The sequence below is a fragment of the Plecotus auritus genome, assembly GCF_963455305.1.
Source record: "Plecotus auritus genome assembly, chromosome: 6".
Lineage (NCBI taxonomy): Eukaryota > Metazoa > Chordata > Mammalia > Chiroptera > Vespertilionidae > Plecotus > Plecotus auritus.
Genome location: NC_137773.1, coordinates 53,419,852 through 53,435,194, shown reverse-complemented (window position 1 = coordinate 53,435,194; position 15,343 = coordinate 53,419,852). Strand labels below are relative to the sequence as shown.

At 38.6% G+C, this 15,343-nt stretch overlaps 1 protein-coding gene across 7 annotated transcripts in view; it reads left to right on the top strand.

The window, feature by feature from the left end:
* INPP4B (inositol polyphosphate-4-phosphatase type II B) overlaps nucleotides 1-15,343 on the top strand; it is a 616,104-nt gene that overhangs the window by 559,858 nt on the left and 40,903 nt on the right. For 6 of the 7 annotated variants that reach the window (XM_080673789.1, XM_080673791.1, XM_080673787.1 and 3 more), the window contains 4 exons: nucleotides 1,511-1,651; nucleotides 4,126-4,223; nucleotides 9,211-9,323; nucleotides 12,670-12,824. In XM_080673789.1, the coding sequence (XP_080529915.1) occupies nucleotides 1,511-1,651; nucleotides 4,126-4,223; nucleotides 9,211-9,323; nucleotides 12,670-12,824 (507 nt within the window). The remainder of the gene's footprint in view (nucleotides 1-1,510; nucleotides 1,652-4,125; nucleotides 4,224-9,210; nucleotides 9,324-12,669; nucleotides 12,825-15,343) is intronic. The other variant, XR_013960877.1, reaches the window with a different exon arrangement.

Below are 15,343 nucleotides of genomic sequence, written 5' to 3'. Positions count from 1 at the left end.
CAAAACACTGCTTAGAGAAATTAATAAGATTCAATAAGTGGAAAGACAGCCCATGTTCACAAATTAGAATTCTCTATATTGTTTAGATGGTAATTCTCCACAAATTGAAATCTCGGTTGTATTTTTTGCAGAAATTGGCAATCTAATTCTAAACTTTACATGAAAATACAAAGAACCCATAAAACCAAAAACAATTTTATAAAAAAAGAACAAACTTGGAGGACTTATACTTTCTGTTTTCAAAACTGACTACAAAGCTATAATAATCAAGACCATATAGTACTGGCATAAGTATATACATATAGATCAGTGGAACAGAATGTAGGGTCCAGAAATAAAGTATTACCTTTAGGGTCAGTCAATTTCAACAAAGGTGCCAAAACAAATCAATGGAGAATCTTTTCCAAAAATGTTGCTGCGACAATTGGTTAGCCACATGCATAGGAGAAACTACAGAGATTTCACAAAGAGATTCTTTGATTGTCCTGTGCTTGTTTTCCAAACACATGTGTTACAGTCCAGCAGTCTATGTAGTCCTGGAATCACATGGATTTTCCTAAATTCTGGGTAAAACTCTCTATATTTCTATATTCAATTCATACCGCATCAGAAGATGTCAGTTTTAAAATATACAAGTAGATATTCATGGTGACCATATTTTATTAATCCTGATTTAAATTTTCAACACTAAACACTATGAGTAGTTTTTTGTTTTGTTTTTTATTTTTTTAAATGTTTATTGTTGAAAGTATTACATATGTCTGCTGCTTTTCCCCACTGATCCCTTCTAGCTCACCCCGTCCCCTGCCCCAGGCCTTCACCACACTATTGTCTGTATCCATGGGTTATACATATTTTCATACAAGTTCTTTGGTTGATCTCTTCCCACCCACCCTCTGAGATTCAACTGTCTGTTAGGAGTATTTTTTAATGGAAATTTCCAATGTCCAAAAATATGTACCTGTGATATGCTAATGTTGCAAAATGATAAGGAACTCCCAGTGGTTAGCCTTAAATAATGAAACTATTGCATTTGCATCAGGCTATCACAAAGAGGGAGGTTCATCAATAATAATATCAGTTCATAATTGTTAAGAATGTTATAAATTATTTGGCTTCTTGGATTCACTATATTAAGAAATTTATCATGAATTACTTTGTTCTTGATATCGGATGGGTTTTAAAAATAACTAAATCAATAAAACAAATATTGAGGTTCTTATGCACATACCACTCATATACAACAATGAACTGAAACACTCCTAAAGGAACTCGGAATAATGGAGAGAAATCAAACATGTAAACAATCCTTTAGCCAAGTAATTTAGTACACAAGTGAATGAAATGAGTATTGAATGAATTAATAACAGAAAATAAGCAGATAGCAGACAAAAACCTAAATCAGTGCTATATTCCAACTGTTTTATTGTTTGTTTCCAATGAATCTAAAATAACATGAAAACGAATGAAATAAGCAATGCTTCCTCTCTTTGTCCTTCACTTGCTTCAGGGAGCATTACGTGGTGGAGGTGAAGCTTCCAGCCAGGCTGTTTGAGACGCTACCTCTGCAGATTAAAGAAGGGCAGTTACTTCATGTACATCCCGTACTTTTTAACGTTGGAATCAATGAACAGCAAACTCTTGCTGAGAGGTAAGCTTCAGGTATAAAATTGATATTCAGGTTTTCTTTCTATTTTTTCATTTCTTTTCCATTATTGTTTATATTAAATATTATTTGGTATTAGTTTCAAGTGTATAGTGGTTAGACAATCATATATTTTACCAAGTGCTTGCCCTGATATTTCCAGTACCTACCTGGCACCATACAAAGTTGTTACAATGTTACTAACTATATTCCCTTTGCTCTACTTTACATCCCCATGATTATTTTGTAACCACCAATCTGTACTTCTCAGTCCCTTCACCTTTTTCACTCAGTCTGCCAACCCCCTTCCCGCTGGCAACCCTCAGTATGTTCTCTGTATGAGTCCGGTTTCTGTTATAGAGACACAAGTAGGTTTTTAGTTTAAACCAGGGGTGGGGAATCTCTGGCCCATGGGCCATAGAAGGCCTGTAAAATCATTTGGTCTGGCCCTGCCAAGGCATTAGGGGTGAGTTCATTAAATGTTTGACTAAATATAGCAGGCTAATTTTTAAGTTGAGATTTTTGTATGGCTCTCGAATGATGTTATAAATATCCAAATGGCCTTTGGCAGAAAAAGGTTTCCCACCCCTAATTTAAACCTAGGAAATGCTTATTGGAAACACAAGATCTGTGATATACATGTAGAAAGTTTTATCTCCAGAAAGAGGCAGAAGAGCACCAGTGCAGAGGGTATAGGCCGTCACAGTATGGACAGAAAGACATACTGGCGAAACTACTCCCTGGCAGGTTGGCGGGCTCTGCATGTGCCCTTATCAGTGTGTATAAGTCTGTATGCAGCCCAGAGTCCAGTGCTGGACTCCTGGACCTCTCCTCAAGTCTCATGGGTGAAGAGGAAGATTGGAGAGATAAAAAGAGATAAAAAAGTTATCTATATCTCAGAGATACAGTCCTGCAGAGGTGGGGAGACTAACATTAAGTGAATATCAGTTATGTATAAGTACAAGGGCTGGTGTTTTAGACTTGATATTTCATTCAAGTTTATATTTGGTGATTATGAGAATACTAGAGGCCTGGTACACAAAATCCATGCACAGGGAGGCGGGGAGGAAGGGTCATCCCTCAGCCCAGCCTGCACCCTCTCCAATCTGGAATTCCTCTCACAATCCAGGACTGCTGGCTCCCAACCGCTCGCCTGCCTGCCTGCCTGATTGCCCCTAACCGCTTCTGCCTGCCAGCCTGATCACCCCCTAACCATACCCATGCTAGCCTAATTGATGCCTAACTGCTCCCCTGCCAGCCCAATTGCCCCCAACTGCCCTCCCCTGCAGGCCTGGTCCCCACAACTGCCCTCCCCTGCTGGTCCAGTCACCCACAACTGCCCTCCCCTGCTGGTCCAGTCACCCCTAACTGCCCTCCCCTGCAGGCCTGGTCGCCCCCAACTGCCCTCCCCTGCTGACCTGGTTGCCCCCAACTGCCCTCCCCTGCAGGCCTGGTTGCCCCCAACTGCCTCCCTGCTGGTCCGGTCATCCCTAACTGCCCTCCCCTGCAGGCCTGCCCCCCCCAACTGCCCTCCCCTCCAGGCCTGGTGGCCCCCAACTGCCCTCCCCTACAGGCCTGGTCCCCCCCAACTGCCCTCTCCTGTAGGCCTGGTTGCCCCAACTGCCTCCCCTGCTGGTCCGGTCATCCCTAACTGCCCTCCCCTGCAGGCCTGGTTGCCCCCAACTGCCCTCCCCTTCATGCCTGGATCCCCCCAACTGCCCTCCCCTGCATACCTGGTCCCCCCCAACTGCCCTCTCCTGCAGGCATGGGTCCCCCCAACTGCCCTCCCCTCCAGGCCTGGTTGCCCCCAACTTCCCTCCCTGCTGGCCTGGTCGCCTCCAACTGCCCTCCCTTGCAGTCCTAGTCCCTCCCAACTGCCCTTCCCTGCAGGCCTGGTCCCTCCCAACTGCCCTACCCTGTTGGCCTGATTGCCCACAACTGCCCTCCCCTGCCGGTCATTTTGTGGCAGCCATCTTGTGGCCACATGGGGGTGGCCATCTTTGACCACATGGGGGTGGCCATCTTGTGTGTTGGAGTGATGGTCAATTTGCATATTACCTCTTTATTATATAGGATGTTGGTGTGTCAAAGGTGGATTGATGGAATGACTCAGGGCCAGTGGTGACTGGAATGTGTTTGAAATCACCATTGTGCAACGTTGCTGAAATAAAGGAGACTCCTGCCCTGGCCAGTGTGGCTCAGTTGATTGGGCATTATCCCATGTACCCTGACATTGCTGGTTTGATTTCATGCCCATGCTGTGGGTTCCATCCTCAGTAGGGATCATGCAGGACACCCTGATCAATGTTAAGCTCTCACACCAATGTTTCTCTCTTCTCCCTTCCTCTCTCTCTCTCTCTCTAAAAAAAAAAGGAGACTCCTTAGGCAACTTTAGCCATCTATTTTAAAAGGAAGATAAAATGTGTTCCTTTCAGGTGCTATTTTATGACTTATTACTCTTTTCTTTTTTCTCTTTTTAGGTTTGGAGATGTTTCTTTGCAAGAAAGTATTAATCAGGAAAATTTTGAACTTCTAAAAGAATATTACACGATATTTATGGAAAAGATGCCTCCTGATTGTAAGTCTGAGAGTTATAGAAAACAACAATAATAATTGCTTGATTATAAATCTTCAGAAGAGGTCGGATATAGAGGTCAATGGAAGAAAGAAGCATGTGCTGGTGATGTGAGAGCAATTTTGAGATTTCTGAACCAAATTAGCTGATTGCCAAGGTGGCATGGTCCACACCTGCCTCGTTGCCCTGATTGCTCTCTTGAATGTGTCCGGCTGGTCATGCTAGGACATTGTCAGTGACACTGGACAATGCCAAAAGTAAAAATAAGGAACTTATCATTAGAAATCTCAGTTGAGTCCAATAGAAACTTTTTTGTCATTCTTAACCATGTAAAAGACTTTAGTAAAGTTTTAGGTTTTTTTATTTATTTATAAGCTACATCAGATGTATCATGCATATCCAAGGAGAAAATCAGATAGACTACAACTTCTATAGGGGGTATAAAATGATGTAAAATAAGAAACCAGTTTAACACATATACTTACTGCAATATTTATGTGAAAAACTGTTAAGGCATTTAAGCCTATAGAAATTTGTTTCACACTTGTGGATTCTTCTTTTTTTCCTTTCCTTTCCTTTCCTTTTCTTTTCTTTCCTTCCTTCCTTCCTTCCTTCCTTCCTTCCTTCCTTCCTTCCTTCCTTCCGTCTTCCTTCCTTCCTTCCTTCCTTCCTTCCTTCCTTCCTTCCTTCCTTCCTTCCTTCTTTCTTCCTTTCTTTCTTTCCATTGTTCAGTTTCACAGTTCTTTTTTCCCACAAAATTAAACACATATAATTTGAGCAGTCCAAAGTCATAGAATCAAGAATGTCTTTGGAGTTCATCCATAAGTAGTATGAATATGTTGAGATATTGAGGTATTCACAATGATAAGATACTAGGTTTTAATAAAGTAAGAAATATTTTCATATTTTTAACCAAAGGCTGTAATAAAAGTCTACCTATCATTGAATCACTCACACTCTGTCCACTGGTCTCTATTCTGACACTTAGCTTGAACCATCTTAGGTGGCGAAATGTTTAGATCTTTTCATAACACAGTGACTCTTAACTTAAAATGTCATAATGGCATAGGTATATCCACGCGTATATGTATAGTTAGAAAATTCCACCTGCAGTTTTATTTTATTTAATATAAAATATTTTAATGCCAAAATGAAATTTAGTACAGGGAAATTCTTTGGCAGCCAGCATACTTATAAAGTTCAAATTTGTTAATTACTTGAAAACTTAATAATATAAAAAAACTATTTTGCATTAGTAATTAATGGCAAAAGGGGTTTATTTGAGCCAGGTATGGAGATCCTAAGAATGGAAAAACCATTTCCCGTAAATCTTTGCTGTCTTCATCTGAATCAAGAAGTAAATATCTGAAATTGGTGCCGGAACTGTTGACAACAGGGAGGTCTGTTTGCTCTGTCTGGGTACTGAGTGCTGTGGATTTCTCCTTCCACATCTTTGAATAGTGATGTAGCTCTCAGACAGTGGTTCTCTCTGCCTTGACTCCAAGGCACACTAAACCATCAGGATCTACTTCCCTTCACATCCTACCTGGCCTCTTTGATCAACTGCAGAAACTCTGGTGGGGCAGATATGAGTGCTTCCCTCTCTTCTTGCTCTAATATTCCCATTGGGTTGCATGATCTCAGAAACCTTTCAAGGCCCCTTTCATACCCATCTAGATCATTGAGACACCTAAATTTGGGGTTAGCAAGTAAAATAAAATAATAAAATAAAATAAAGCACTTCTATAAATCACTAGCACAAACTATTCCATGTTTTAGAGTCACCATCACATTTACTCTATGATTTGGAGCAAATGTGACAGTGATTTGGTTGGATGAAATGCTTCTTTCTCTACCCTTTAAATGAGGAGTAAGCAAGTATTAGTTTATCATCTCAGACCTCTCTCTTGTCTCTTGATAATGTCCATTTCTTGCACTTTTCCCAAAGGAGAAGGGTATTGTCATCCAGGTCTATTGGAATGCTTCCACTAGTTGAGTCCTGTGTCAGCCCTATAAAGGAGGCTGCCTGGCCCTTTTAGCTGAGAAGGAAAAACACTGAGGGCCTTTTGTGACCTGAATATTGTAAACTATCCCTGCCCAATATGTAATTGGTTTAGTGGCTCCGCAATATTAAAATGATTTTCCCCACCCCATTTCATTACTCTGCTACTCCTAGTGTTGTCACTGTCCCTTTGTAACACAAAGGATGGCTACCATGAACTATGCTCAACCAAAGAGCTTTTCTTCCCCTTTACATTTTATAGGGTCCTGAGCCTCACTCAGCTGGAACATCACAGATCACTTGCATACCCCTGAAACAGTTGCCCAGGTCAGAGTCAAGTTCTGACTGGCTTAGATTTAGATGCACATCCCTGAACTAGTCCTGATTTCAAGGGTGATGGGATTTTATCGATTAACTTCAGAGTGAGAACGTGATTGATCCCATGTAGATTTTCTGCCTGCTATGCAGTGGGAAATGAGTGGAACTGGTGCTGGGATTCATTTCCATTTCATCTCAGATTCTGACAACTTAAAGTAATTGACAATGAGGGGATGAGGCTATTGCCTTGGCCTCATTAGTGTTACGGTTAGATCAGCTGAGAGTTCACAATCCTATTCCTGTTCATTGCTCAACACCCTGTCTTTGATTCAGGTCATTGTCCGATTCAGAACTCTTGTTGAAGAAGCCCTATTTGACAAAACAAGGAGAAAGGTTGTACTCCAAAGTGCATGTATACTTGGCTGGTCTGTTCCATTGGGAGGCAGTGGGAGGCAGTCACTGGGTTTGTGAATGTTCTTGATCATGATCATTGTGTGCACCTGTGTGTGTGTAAGAGAACGTTTTCTACTTTGGATGAATACTGAGAAGCTTGGCATCCTATCCGAGGCTATGAACTGTTTTAAGAGCTATGAATGTCTTCTTCTGTTTTTCAGAGTTGACACAGAATTTAATGATGTAGCCTCTTCTGCCAAGACTTTTATTAATTGCTTTCCACTGCAAGTCAATGAAACTTGACAGGGTTCTTGTCCTTATTTTGCAGTTGAGAAAATAGGGACAGAGGGTTAAGCAACTTGCCCAAGACCACACATCAAAGCTGGGGCAGATTGGGCACTAGAAATCACTTTCCTGGAATTTTGGCTGGGTGCTTTCTTTAAAAACAATCATGAAAGTTTCAATCAATCAAACAAAAAACAGATCATCAAATAACAAACACTAGGGAATTCGTCCTTCAGCTCCACAGATTTTGTAGGAAAGAAATATTTTCAGTTCAAGAATAAGTCCTGTTTGGTTTCCATCTCTAACCTTCCTGCCTCTGAGCAAATCAATACCCTGAATTTGGTGTTTTGCATTCTCATACACATTCTTACTCCAATGTAACCATAGAAAATATGGTACAGCTTTGCACATTTATATTATTGCTGTTATCTTATATGAATCCTGCTATAATTTGCAATTTTTACTCAACACATTTTGTATATATTCATGATGATACATATAGCACTTATTTATTTTACCTACATATTACATTGCAGCACTATATAACAGTTTACTGTTTTCTCTTTGAAATTTAAAATATTTTTAAATATTAAACAATAAAGCAATGAATATTTTTGTACTTTCGCCTTTTGTATTACATTCTTCAACCCCATTTGAATAGAGAATACTCCTATGGAGATAGGCATAGAGATTAGTTGCTCTAAGTTTGGTGTTAGAGGAATACAGGAGTGAGTAGCAAAAAGCAAAATTTATTGGCTATATTTACATTTGAGGTGACTGATTTTCAGTCTAAAACCAATACATGTTCTATGTATACCATGGTTTTCAGTGGCTATATCAGGCTCTATCATTATATCTTGAAAGCTCATCTATTAATCTACAAACCAGTCATTACTTAGGATACTTCTTTCAGGAACCAGATCTGTGGCCTGCAAGATTTTTGTCATGTTGAAAAAACTTGGCAGCAAGTAAAGTGTTAGATTGATAGGGATGTGCTCTGAATAAGGCAAGTTTTGTCATGACAGAAATAGAAATAGTGACTTGAAAACTGTAAGCACATCAGAATGATTCCTTCTAAAGAGCATGCAATGGGGAGAGTAGGTAAAATGACAAGCTACATCATGTCTGTCTATGCTAGAGCACTATCCTTATGGGCAAAGAATAGCCATTTGGTTTATATTTAGTAGCTGTATAGTTGGTTTAAAATGGCTGATTAAAAAATTCTCCATGTCAACAATGAAACTAAATTATTTTGAAAAAATCATTATGCTTTATTCAGAATTCTGAAGAAGCTGGTCCATTGTGTTAAGACGATTGCTTTTTAATAACCAAAAGTTAATTATGAAGACACTAGCGCAGACTTGGGGAAAATTAATTACTGGCATAGGAGTTGGGAGACAAGGTTTTTTTATTTGACTCTGCCTCTGACTGTGAATCTTGTGAAAAAAATCACCTAAGTATCTTAACATGAGGTTGCCTTAAATCAGTGTTTTGCAGAATTTTTATATTTACCCCGTATAGTCTCTTGGTTCAGACTAGCTATTCAGTAATAAAAATGGAAGGTTATATCCATTTTTACCATGCTTTGATTGAAGCAGTCATCATCATTATTTTTCTTGCCCTGGTCAGTGTGGCTCAGTTGGTTGGAGCGTCATCCCATACACGAAGAGGTGGTGGGTTTGATTTCCGATCGGTGTCTCTCTCTCCCTCTCCCTTCTTATCTCTCTCAAGTCAATTTTTTTAAAAAAGAATGTTTTTCTTGTTAGTATAATAGTATTATATGACTAGCTGACATTACGCACAATTATACAGAATAGGGAAACTGAGTCGTGTTTCTAAGTAAAGAATAAAACGAGGGGATTAATAAGTATGATTATCCTTACATAGTCTGCTCCAAATAACATTTGTTGTTATAGATTGTATTTGCAAATATACTGAGGAAAATTTTGTGAGCAGCTTAATACTGTTTCTTTTTCTTCTCCTTTTTTTCAGACATTTCACATTTTCATGAACAAAATGATTTAAAAGGATTACTAGAAAATCTCCATCAAAATATCCAAGCCAAAAAGAGGAAGAATGTAGAAATCATGTGGCTGGCTGCAACGGTAAGCACTGTCCTGTCAGACCTTATTCGCTGTCACCATGAGGACCAGCAAGCAATATTGGGTGTCTGCTAGATAGGGGCCAACCTTTGCACTCTGAGTTACCAGATGTCATCTTCCGTTGTCTAGGAGATAAAGCATTGTCATAGTGCTATCAGTAGACTAGAACACAAATTGGAAGAAGATAAACTCAATGAGAAAGAATCCTTCTCACTGGCTTTACTCACAAATCTTGGATATGTTTGATACTTTGAGGTTAAAAGGAAGTGTCTTTAATTTTCTTGATGTTGCATGTTTCAGCCCATATCATGCTCTAGAGACTTATGATTTCAACAGAATGTAGTTATCAGATCTCTGACTTACAGCCTCAGTAAGGCTCCTGGACATATTGTTCAATTAATGAGTTTGTAAATGTGTTTGTTAATTTAGATATTGGCATAGAATGTATTACTGGCAGATTGCTCTCAGGGTAATGAGCTATGTAAGGTATGGTTCTTTCTCAGTTAATGACACCCTCAGGGTAAAAGATCTTCCTGCTTTCCCACCCCAGATTTCTACAAGAGTGAGCAAGAGAATCTTGCCTGTGGTTTGCAAGCTCTTATCTGGCAACCATTTCAGGCATAGCTCGGATAAACTTACAAATTTTGCTAAACATCCAGATCCTAAGGAATGGATCTTTTCATTAGGAAAGGCAAACCTTGGAGATCTCTATGATGAATTCCATGTTTGTAGTTATTCTCAGCATTACTCTTGTAATTTGGGGTTAGGTTAACTCAACTGCTAGCATACTCTATTCATTCACTAACAATAGTGTTTCAGACAGAGCCTTTCCCCCTACTGTCAGTGCTTACATTATAATCCAATATTATTTCCTCTCTTCTGTGGAAAAAGAATGGATAATTTAGCATAAGTTGAGATATAAAATAATTTACCAAGAGCAAGGCAAAGGAAAGCAGCTTTAGTTTCCCTTCATGCCCCCTTGGAGCCCCAGGGAAGAACATCAAAGGTAACAATATGAAACATGGCTTTCAGGCAGCTCATTTACACTGGTCCCATTTAGCACCATAGTGCATTACAGGAAGGTTGTTTTAATAGTTCTTTCCCCAGTGTGGCTGCTCTTTATATCTTCAAACACTACTATGGTTGTTAATTCTCACAAAAAGTTCACAAAGGCAGATTGTAAGTTATTTTTGCTCTTTCCCTAATAACATGGTAGCTTGAAGGAAGTCTGATCATTTACCAAGTCTATCTTGGGGGCAGATACATGTCATTATATACATACCATGCAGTTATATAAATAGGAAAGTGAAGGATGCACACATGCAAACGCAAATGTATATTTTTTCTTAGTATATGTACTTTCCCATTTGAATATATAAAAAGGTTTTCCCATCAATTCTGTTCATTTATTAAGTATTGTTCTAAAATGCATATACTGGCCAAATGTGGCTTATTTGTAACTTCCCATTGTGAGAAAGTACCTGCCTTGATGAATACACATATGCACAGTTTATAAAGTTAGCATTCTGTGGGAATATTAACTTTATTATTAATAGCATATCTGTAGGCTGATACCTCAGTTTCAATATCCTGTAAACCAAGGCCCATGATAATACTCTTAAAATGAAGAAATATAGAAATCCCTTTTGATATTTTCAAAAAAGCTTTTGCTCCTGCCCCTATTTCCTTTCCCCCTTCTATAAATCTATTGATGAAAATACTGCTTTTGATAAACTTTAACATTCTAATTGAAAAAGATAAAGTTATTGGTTTTATCTTAACTAAATTTTTAAAAACAAAAATGAGAATCTGAAGACCAAAGTATTTTTATTTAAAAAAAAAAAATGAGAATCTGAAGATCAAATGCCAATCAGATGTGTTAAATTAAGCTCATATAATTGAAAAGTGTTGTAGAAATGCAGCCTGTCTACTCTGATGAAATAGCCCTGCTTCCTTTCAACTTTAAATTTAGAACACTCAGTATCCTTTGTAGGATGTCACAAATAATAGTGATAATATAGTATTTGAAAATTCATTCTTTTAAAAATTCATATCTGATAAGTAGATAGCAAGGTTTATATTTTATTATCATGAATATAGTCCAACCTTTGTTATATTAAATTTTTGAAATACTGTTTATTTGAATGGATTAGAATTCTCTAGATGGAAAAGTATTGTATGGTGAAATCATGCTTTCACATTTCTCTAGTCACTTCTACTGTAAATAATGAGAAAGTACCAAAGATCTAATAAGAACTGGTAAATCCTAGGCTAAGAATCACCATTAAAATACAGTATAAAACCTTGATAAACTGTATTATTATTTCCTCTTCTCAAAACAGGCAACTGTTAAGGCCTCCTTGATGGCAGATAATAAAGCAGGCCTATATTATGTCACATGAGATTTATTTTAACTACATGTTGATGCTAAAGTTGATTGTTGGTATCTGGTATCAGGGTTCTACCAAGGGATATGGAAAAGAATGGAATGATTCACCTATTAACCATGAGGTGATGAGAAAAGAGATTATTGCTTCTCCTGATTTATGTCAGAATCACAAAAAGAAGGAATTACAGATAAAAACAGGATAGAATGGAAATTAAAGACTTGATTCTTAGAGTTAGGTAGACTTGCATTAGCATCCTGGCTGGACAATGTTGTACACAAGTTACTTAACCTCTCTAAATGTCAATGTCCTCGCCTGTAAAATGAGAATAATTATACCTTCCTCCAGGGTTCATGTGCAGTTAATTAAATTTCAAATCTATATGAAATGTATTAGCAGGGTATCTGGTACACAGTAGATGTGCAATTAGCAGTGGCTATTTGCAGAGGGGGGGTGTTCTTATTCTTATTAGTTGTATTGATAAGTGGTTAGTGGTTCCCTCATCTGCTGTGCTGGTACCATGTAGATGTTTGAAATTTCATAACATTAAAACCAAGACTAGCAAAGGGTGCTTAAAAGTAAGACAATATTAGTTGTTTAGGATTCAAATCAAGTGTCTGATCCCCTTCACAATTAAGGTGTTGTTCCTAAGCTGTGATGGTTACGGTTATCCGCTGCAGCTGGGCCCCCTTCCAGGAAGCTTTGCTGCCTCTGCTGGATATTGACCATCCCATGTGGCTTCAACAGTCCCACGCCTCACACCATACAAAGAACTATGTGAAGTCTATTCCACTAGCTTTTGAAACGCCCAGGTGTGGTTTTACATTCAATAGGGCAGATCGAACCAACTGACTCACATATTAACATAAATTTAGTGTGTTGAGACAAGAAGATATTAGGAGTCCCACCCTTTAGAGTAACCAAACAAGGAACAATAAATGGCTTATACATCTGTGTTACAGATTTGTCGCAAACTAAATGGTATTCGTTTCACCTGTTGTAAAAGTGCCAAAGACAGGACATCAATGTCAGTGACGCTTGAGCAGTGCTCCATCCTGAGAGACGAGCACCAGCTGCACAAGGACTTCTTCATCCGAGCGCTGGACTGCATGAGAAGGTATCCACTTACCTTTCACTTTCTTTCTTTTAAAATCATATTAAGGTTTTTGTTGTTCTTTTGTTTGTTTGTTTTCCAAACACATATTTTACTGGAGAACTAACCACTTAATAACTTCATTGCATTTCCATGGCTTATCACTCATGATATGAAAGATAATATACTTTTAAATATTCCTCAGACTCATTTTAGGCAGTAGAAGAGAATATGGCTAAATTTTGATAACATGCATGGAGGTTCTATTTCATTAACTCATTTAAACCTAAGTGAACAGGCTGTTCTTTTTTTTTTTCATATATAACACTTGGAGGGGGCAGTTTCTTTACATCTGAGTAGTTATGAATACACACACAATAAAACTAAGTGATTATCCAAAGAAAACCTTTCCAAATTGCAACAGGTGATCTTCTCATGGGTTGCAGGGTTTCCAGGTTGGTAGCTCATTCCTAAAATTATTTTTATATCACTCATCATTAAGACAGGATGACACTGGTACTTTAAAATAGAGAAGTCACATTGTTACTCTGCTGGCATTTAAAATGCAGTGCCTGAAGTCATGTTTCTTGATTCATTTGCACAGTAATTAAATCTAAAGTCAAAGCCATAATGGGAAGGGAAAAGTACCCCATTCACAATGTCTGTCAGCAAGGACACACGTTAATTAAAAAGTTAAACGAAAGAGTCTCTTTGCTGCAGACGCTGGTTCAGAAGCACACCAGGAAGCGTGGGACAGGCTCCTTGTTCCCAGGAAAGAATGCCATGTGATCCTCTGGACAGGGCTGCTTCAGATCCGTCATGTCATTAGCTTCCCCTTTTCTTTTAACTGCTGTAGTCTTCCAGTGGAGACTTTGCCGCTTTCTGTGCCTATATGTTTTCCCCACTAATGAGAAGTTTCAGAAGTCCTCGATTTCACCCCATTCCATGTCTCTTGGCATTTCCATTGTTCAGGGGAGTTCTATCGTAATTTTTTGATAGATGTAGGAGGATGTCTTAGAGGCCTGGCATGAACATCTGAGCCATATGAAACACATTGGGTTGACAAAAAAAAAAAAAAACTTCTTTTAAAAACAATCTCTTTTTTCAAAAATAATATACCAGTACTAATGGGGGAAATTCAGAATCAGAGCATGAAACCATTTAAGATGCATAAAAAGAATAAACGTGTCACTCTGGATGAGCAAAGGGATAGAGGGAAAAGCAGAAACATAGGATGTTATAGACCAGAGACACCAAAAGACTAAAGTGATTTAACCAACATAAATTATCTGGAAGGGGAAATTGTTATTTATTTAAGGTGGCAGTAATGGTTATTTTAGACAATATTTCCCAGTGTCCAGGGTGTTTCGGAAGGGAGAGGATTTGCAAAGTTTCTCACTCTGCCATGTGAGGAGCCCCACCCTCCAGTGACTTTAAAATGCACATCAGGATCACTGTTTTGAAGGAGTTTAATTTTCATGGTTTTGAATGTATTGAAGTTTTTTTATTTTATTTAATATCTGTTGTAATTTATTTTACCTGCGAATTATTCTAACCACCCTTCAAGCTATTTAGTCTGTATTCGTTTAGAGTTTACCAAGGCTATAATATCACTGCTTTCTGACTTTTATTTTTTCCTCATCTTATATTTTCCCATTTTATTGTTTAACGCTGTAAAAGTTTCAAATTATTATATGTAGATGAGCAAAACATTGTTGCTAAAGAGAAATGAAACTTCATCTACCTGCTTTTTCAGAAACCCCCATGCCAGGAATAAGCTCCATGAGAAACGATGTTTCTGTTTTCCTTTGCTCACTGCAGTAAGGCGGTACCTAAAACAATGCCTCGTGACAGTGGGTTCTCAATAAGTATACTATGAATGAGTGAACAAGTGAATGAATGAAGTTTAGGTTCTATATATTAGGAAGTTTTGTACACACATAGGCATTTGGAATTAAACATCAAATTATTTTTCAATTATGACATGTTTAATCAGCAAAAGGTTCATCAGATGAAAGTAAGAGTTTTGGAGACGTTATGATACAAAAGCAAAACAAACAGGCTGCAAATGGCCTCCCTTAAGTCGCAGTCTGGATCCACCCTTTGTACAGTGTTCAGATGTCCATTCTCTATTTTCCTGCACACCCAGTATTTCCTTGCAGCTGCACACCTCCTGACAGGAGCTTCTAGTTACAATCTGTTTGTCTGAGATGGAAGAAGAAGACTGTCTTCTTCAGATTAGAAAGTCAGCAAGGTGCCTGGCTAGATCTGACTCTGTAAGGAGCTCCTGGCAGTTGCCTATATTGCCAGATCGAAACAGTGATTCTCAACCCTCATTGCCCATTTGAAACCCTGGGGGCTGGAGGTGAATGGCAGGTGCCCCACCACAGACTAGCCTCTGGGATGGAGCCAGGGTGGAAACCACGTGACTAAAGTTGGCCTCGCTTAAACCTGAAGCCCTTCAGTAACTGATTTTAATGGCTTTGTGGTAAGACTATAAGCTCAGTCTCCATTCCCTTTCTTTGAGTTGTGAGGAGTATTCA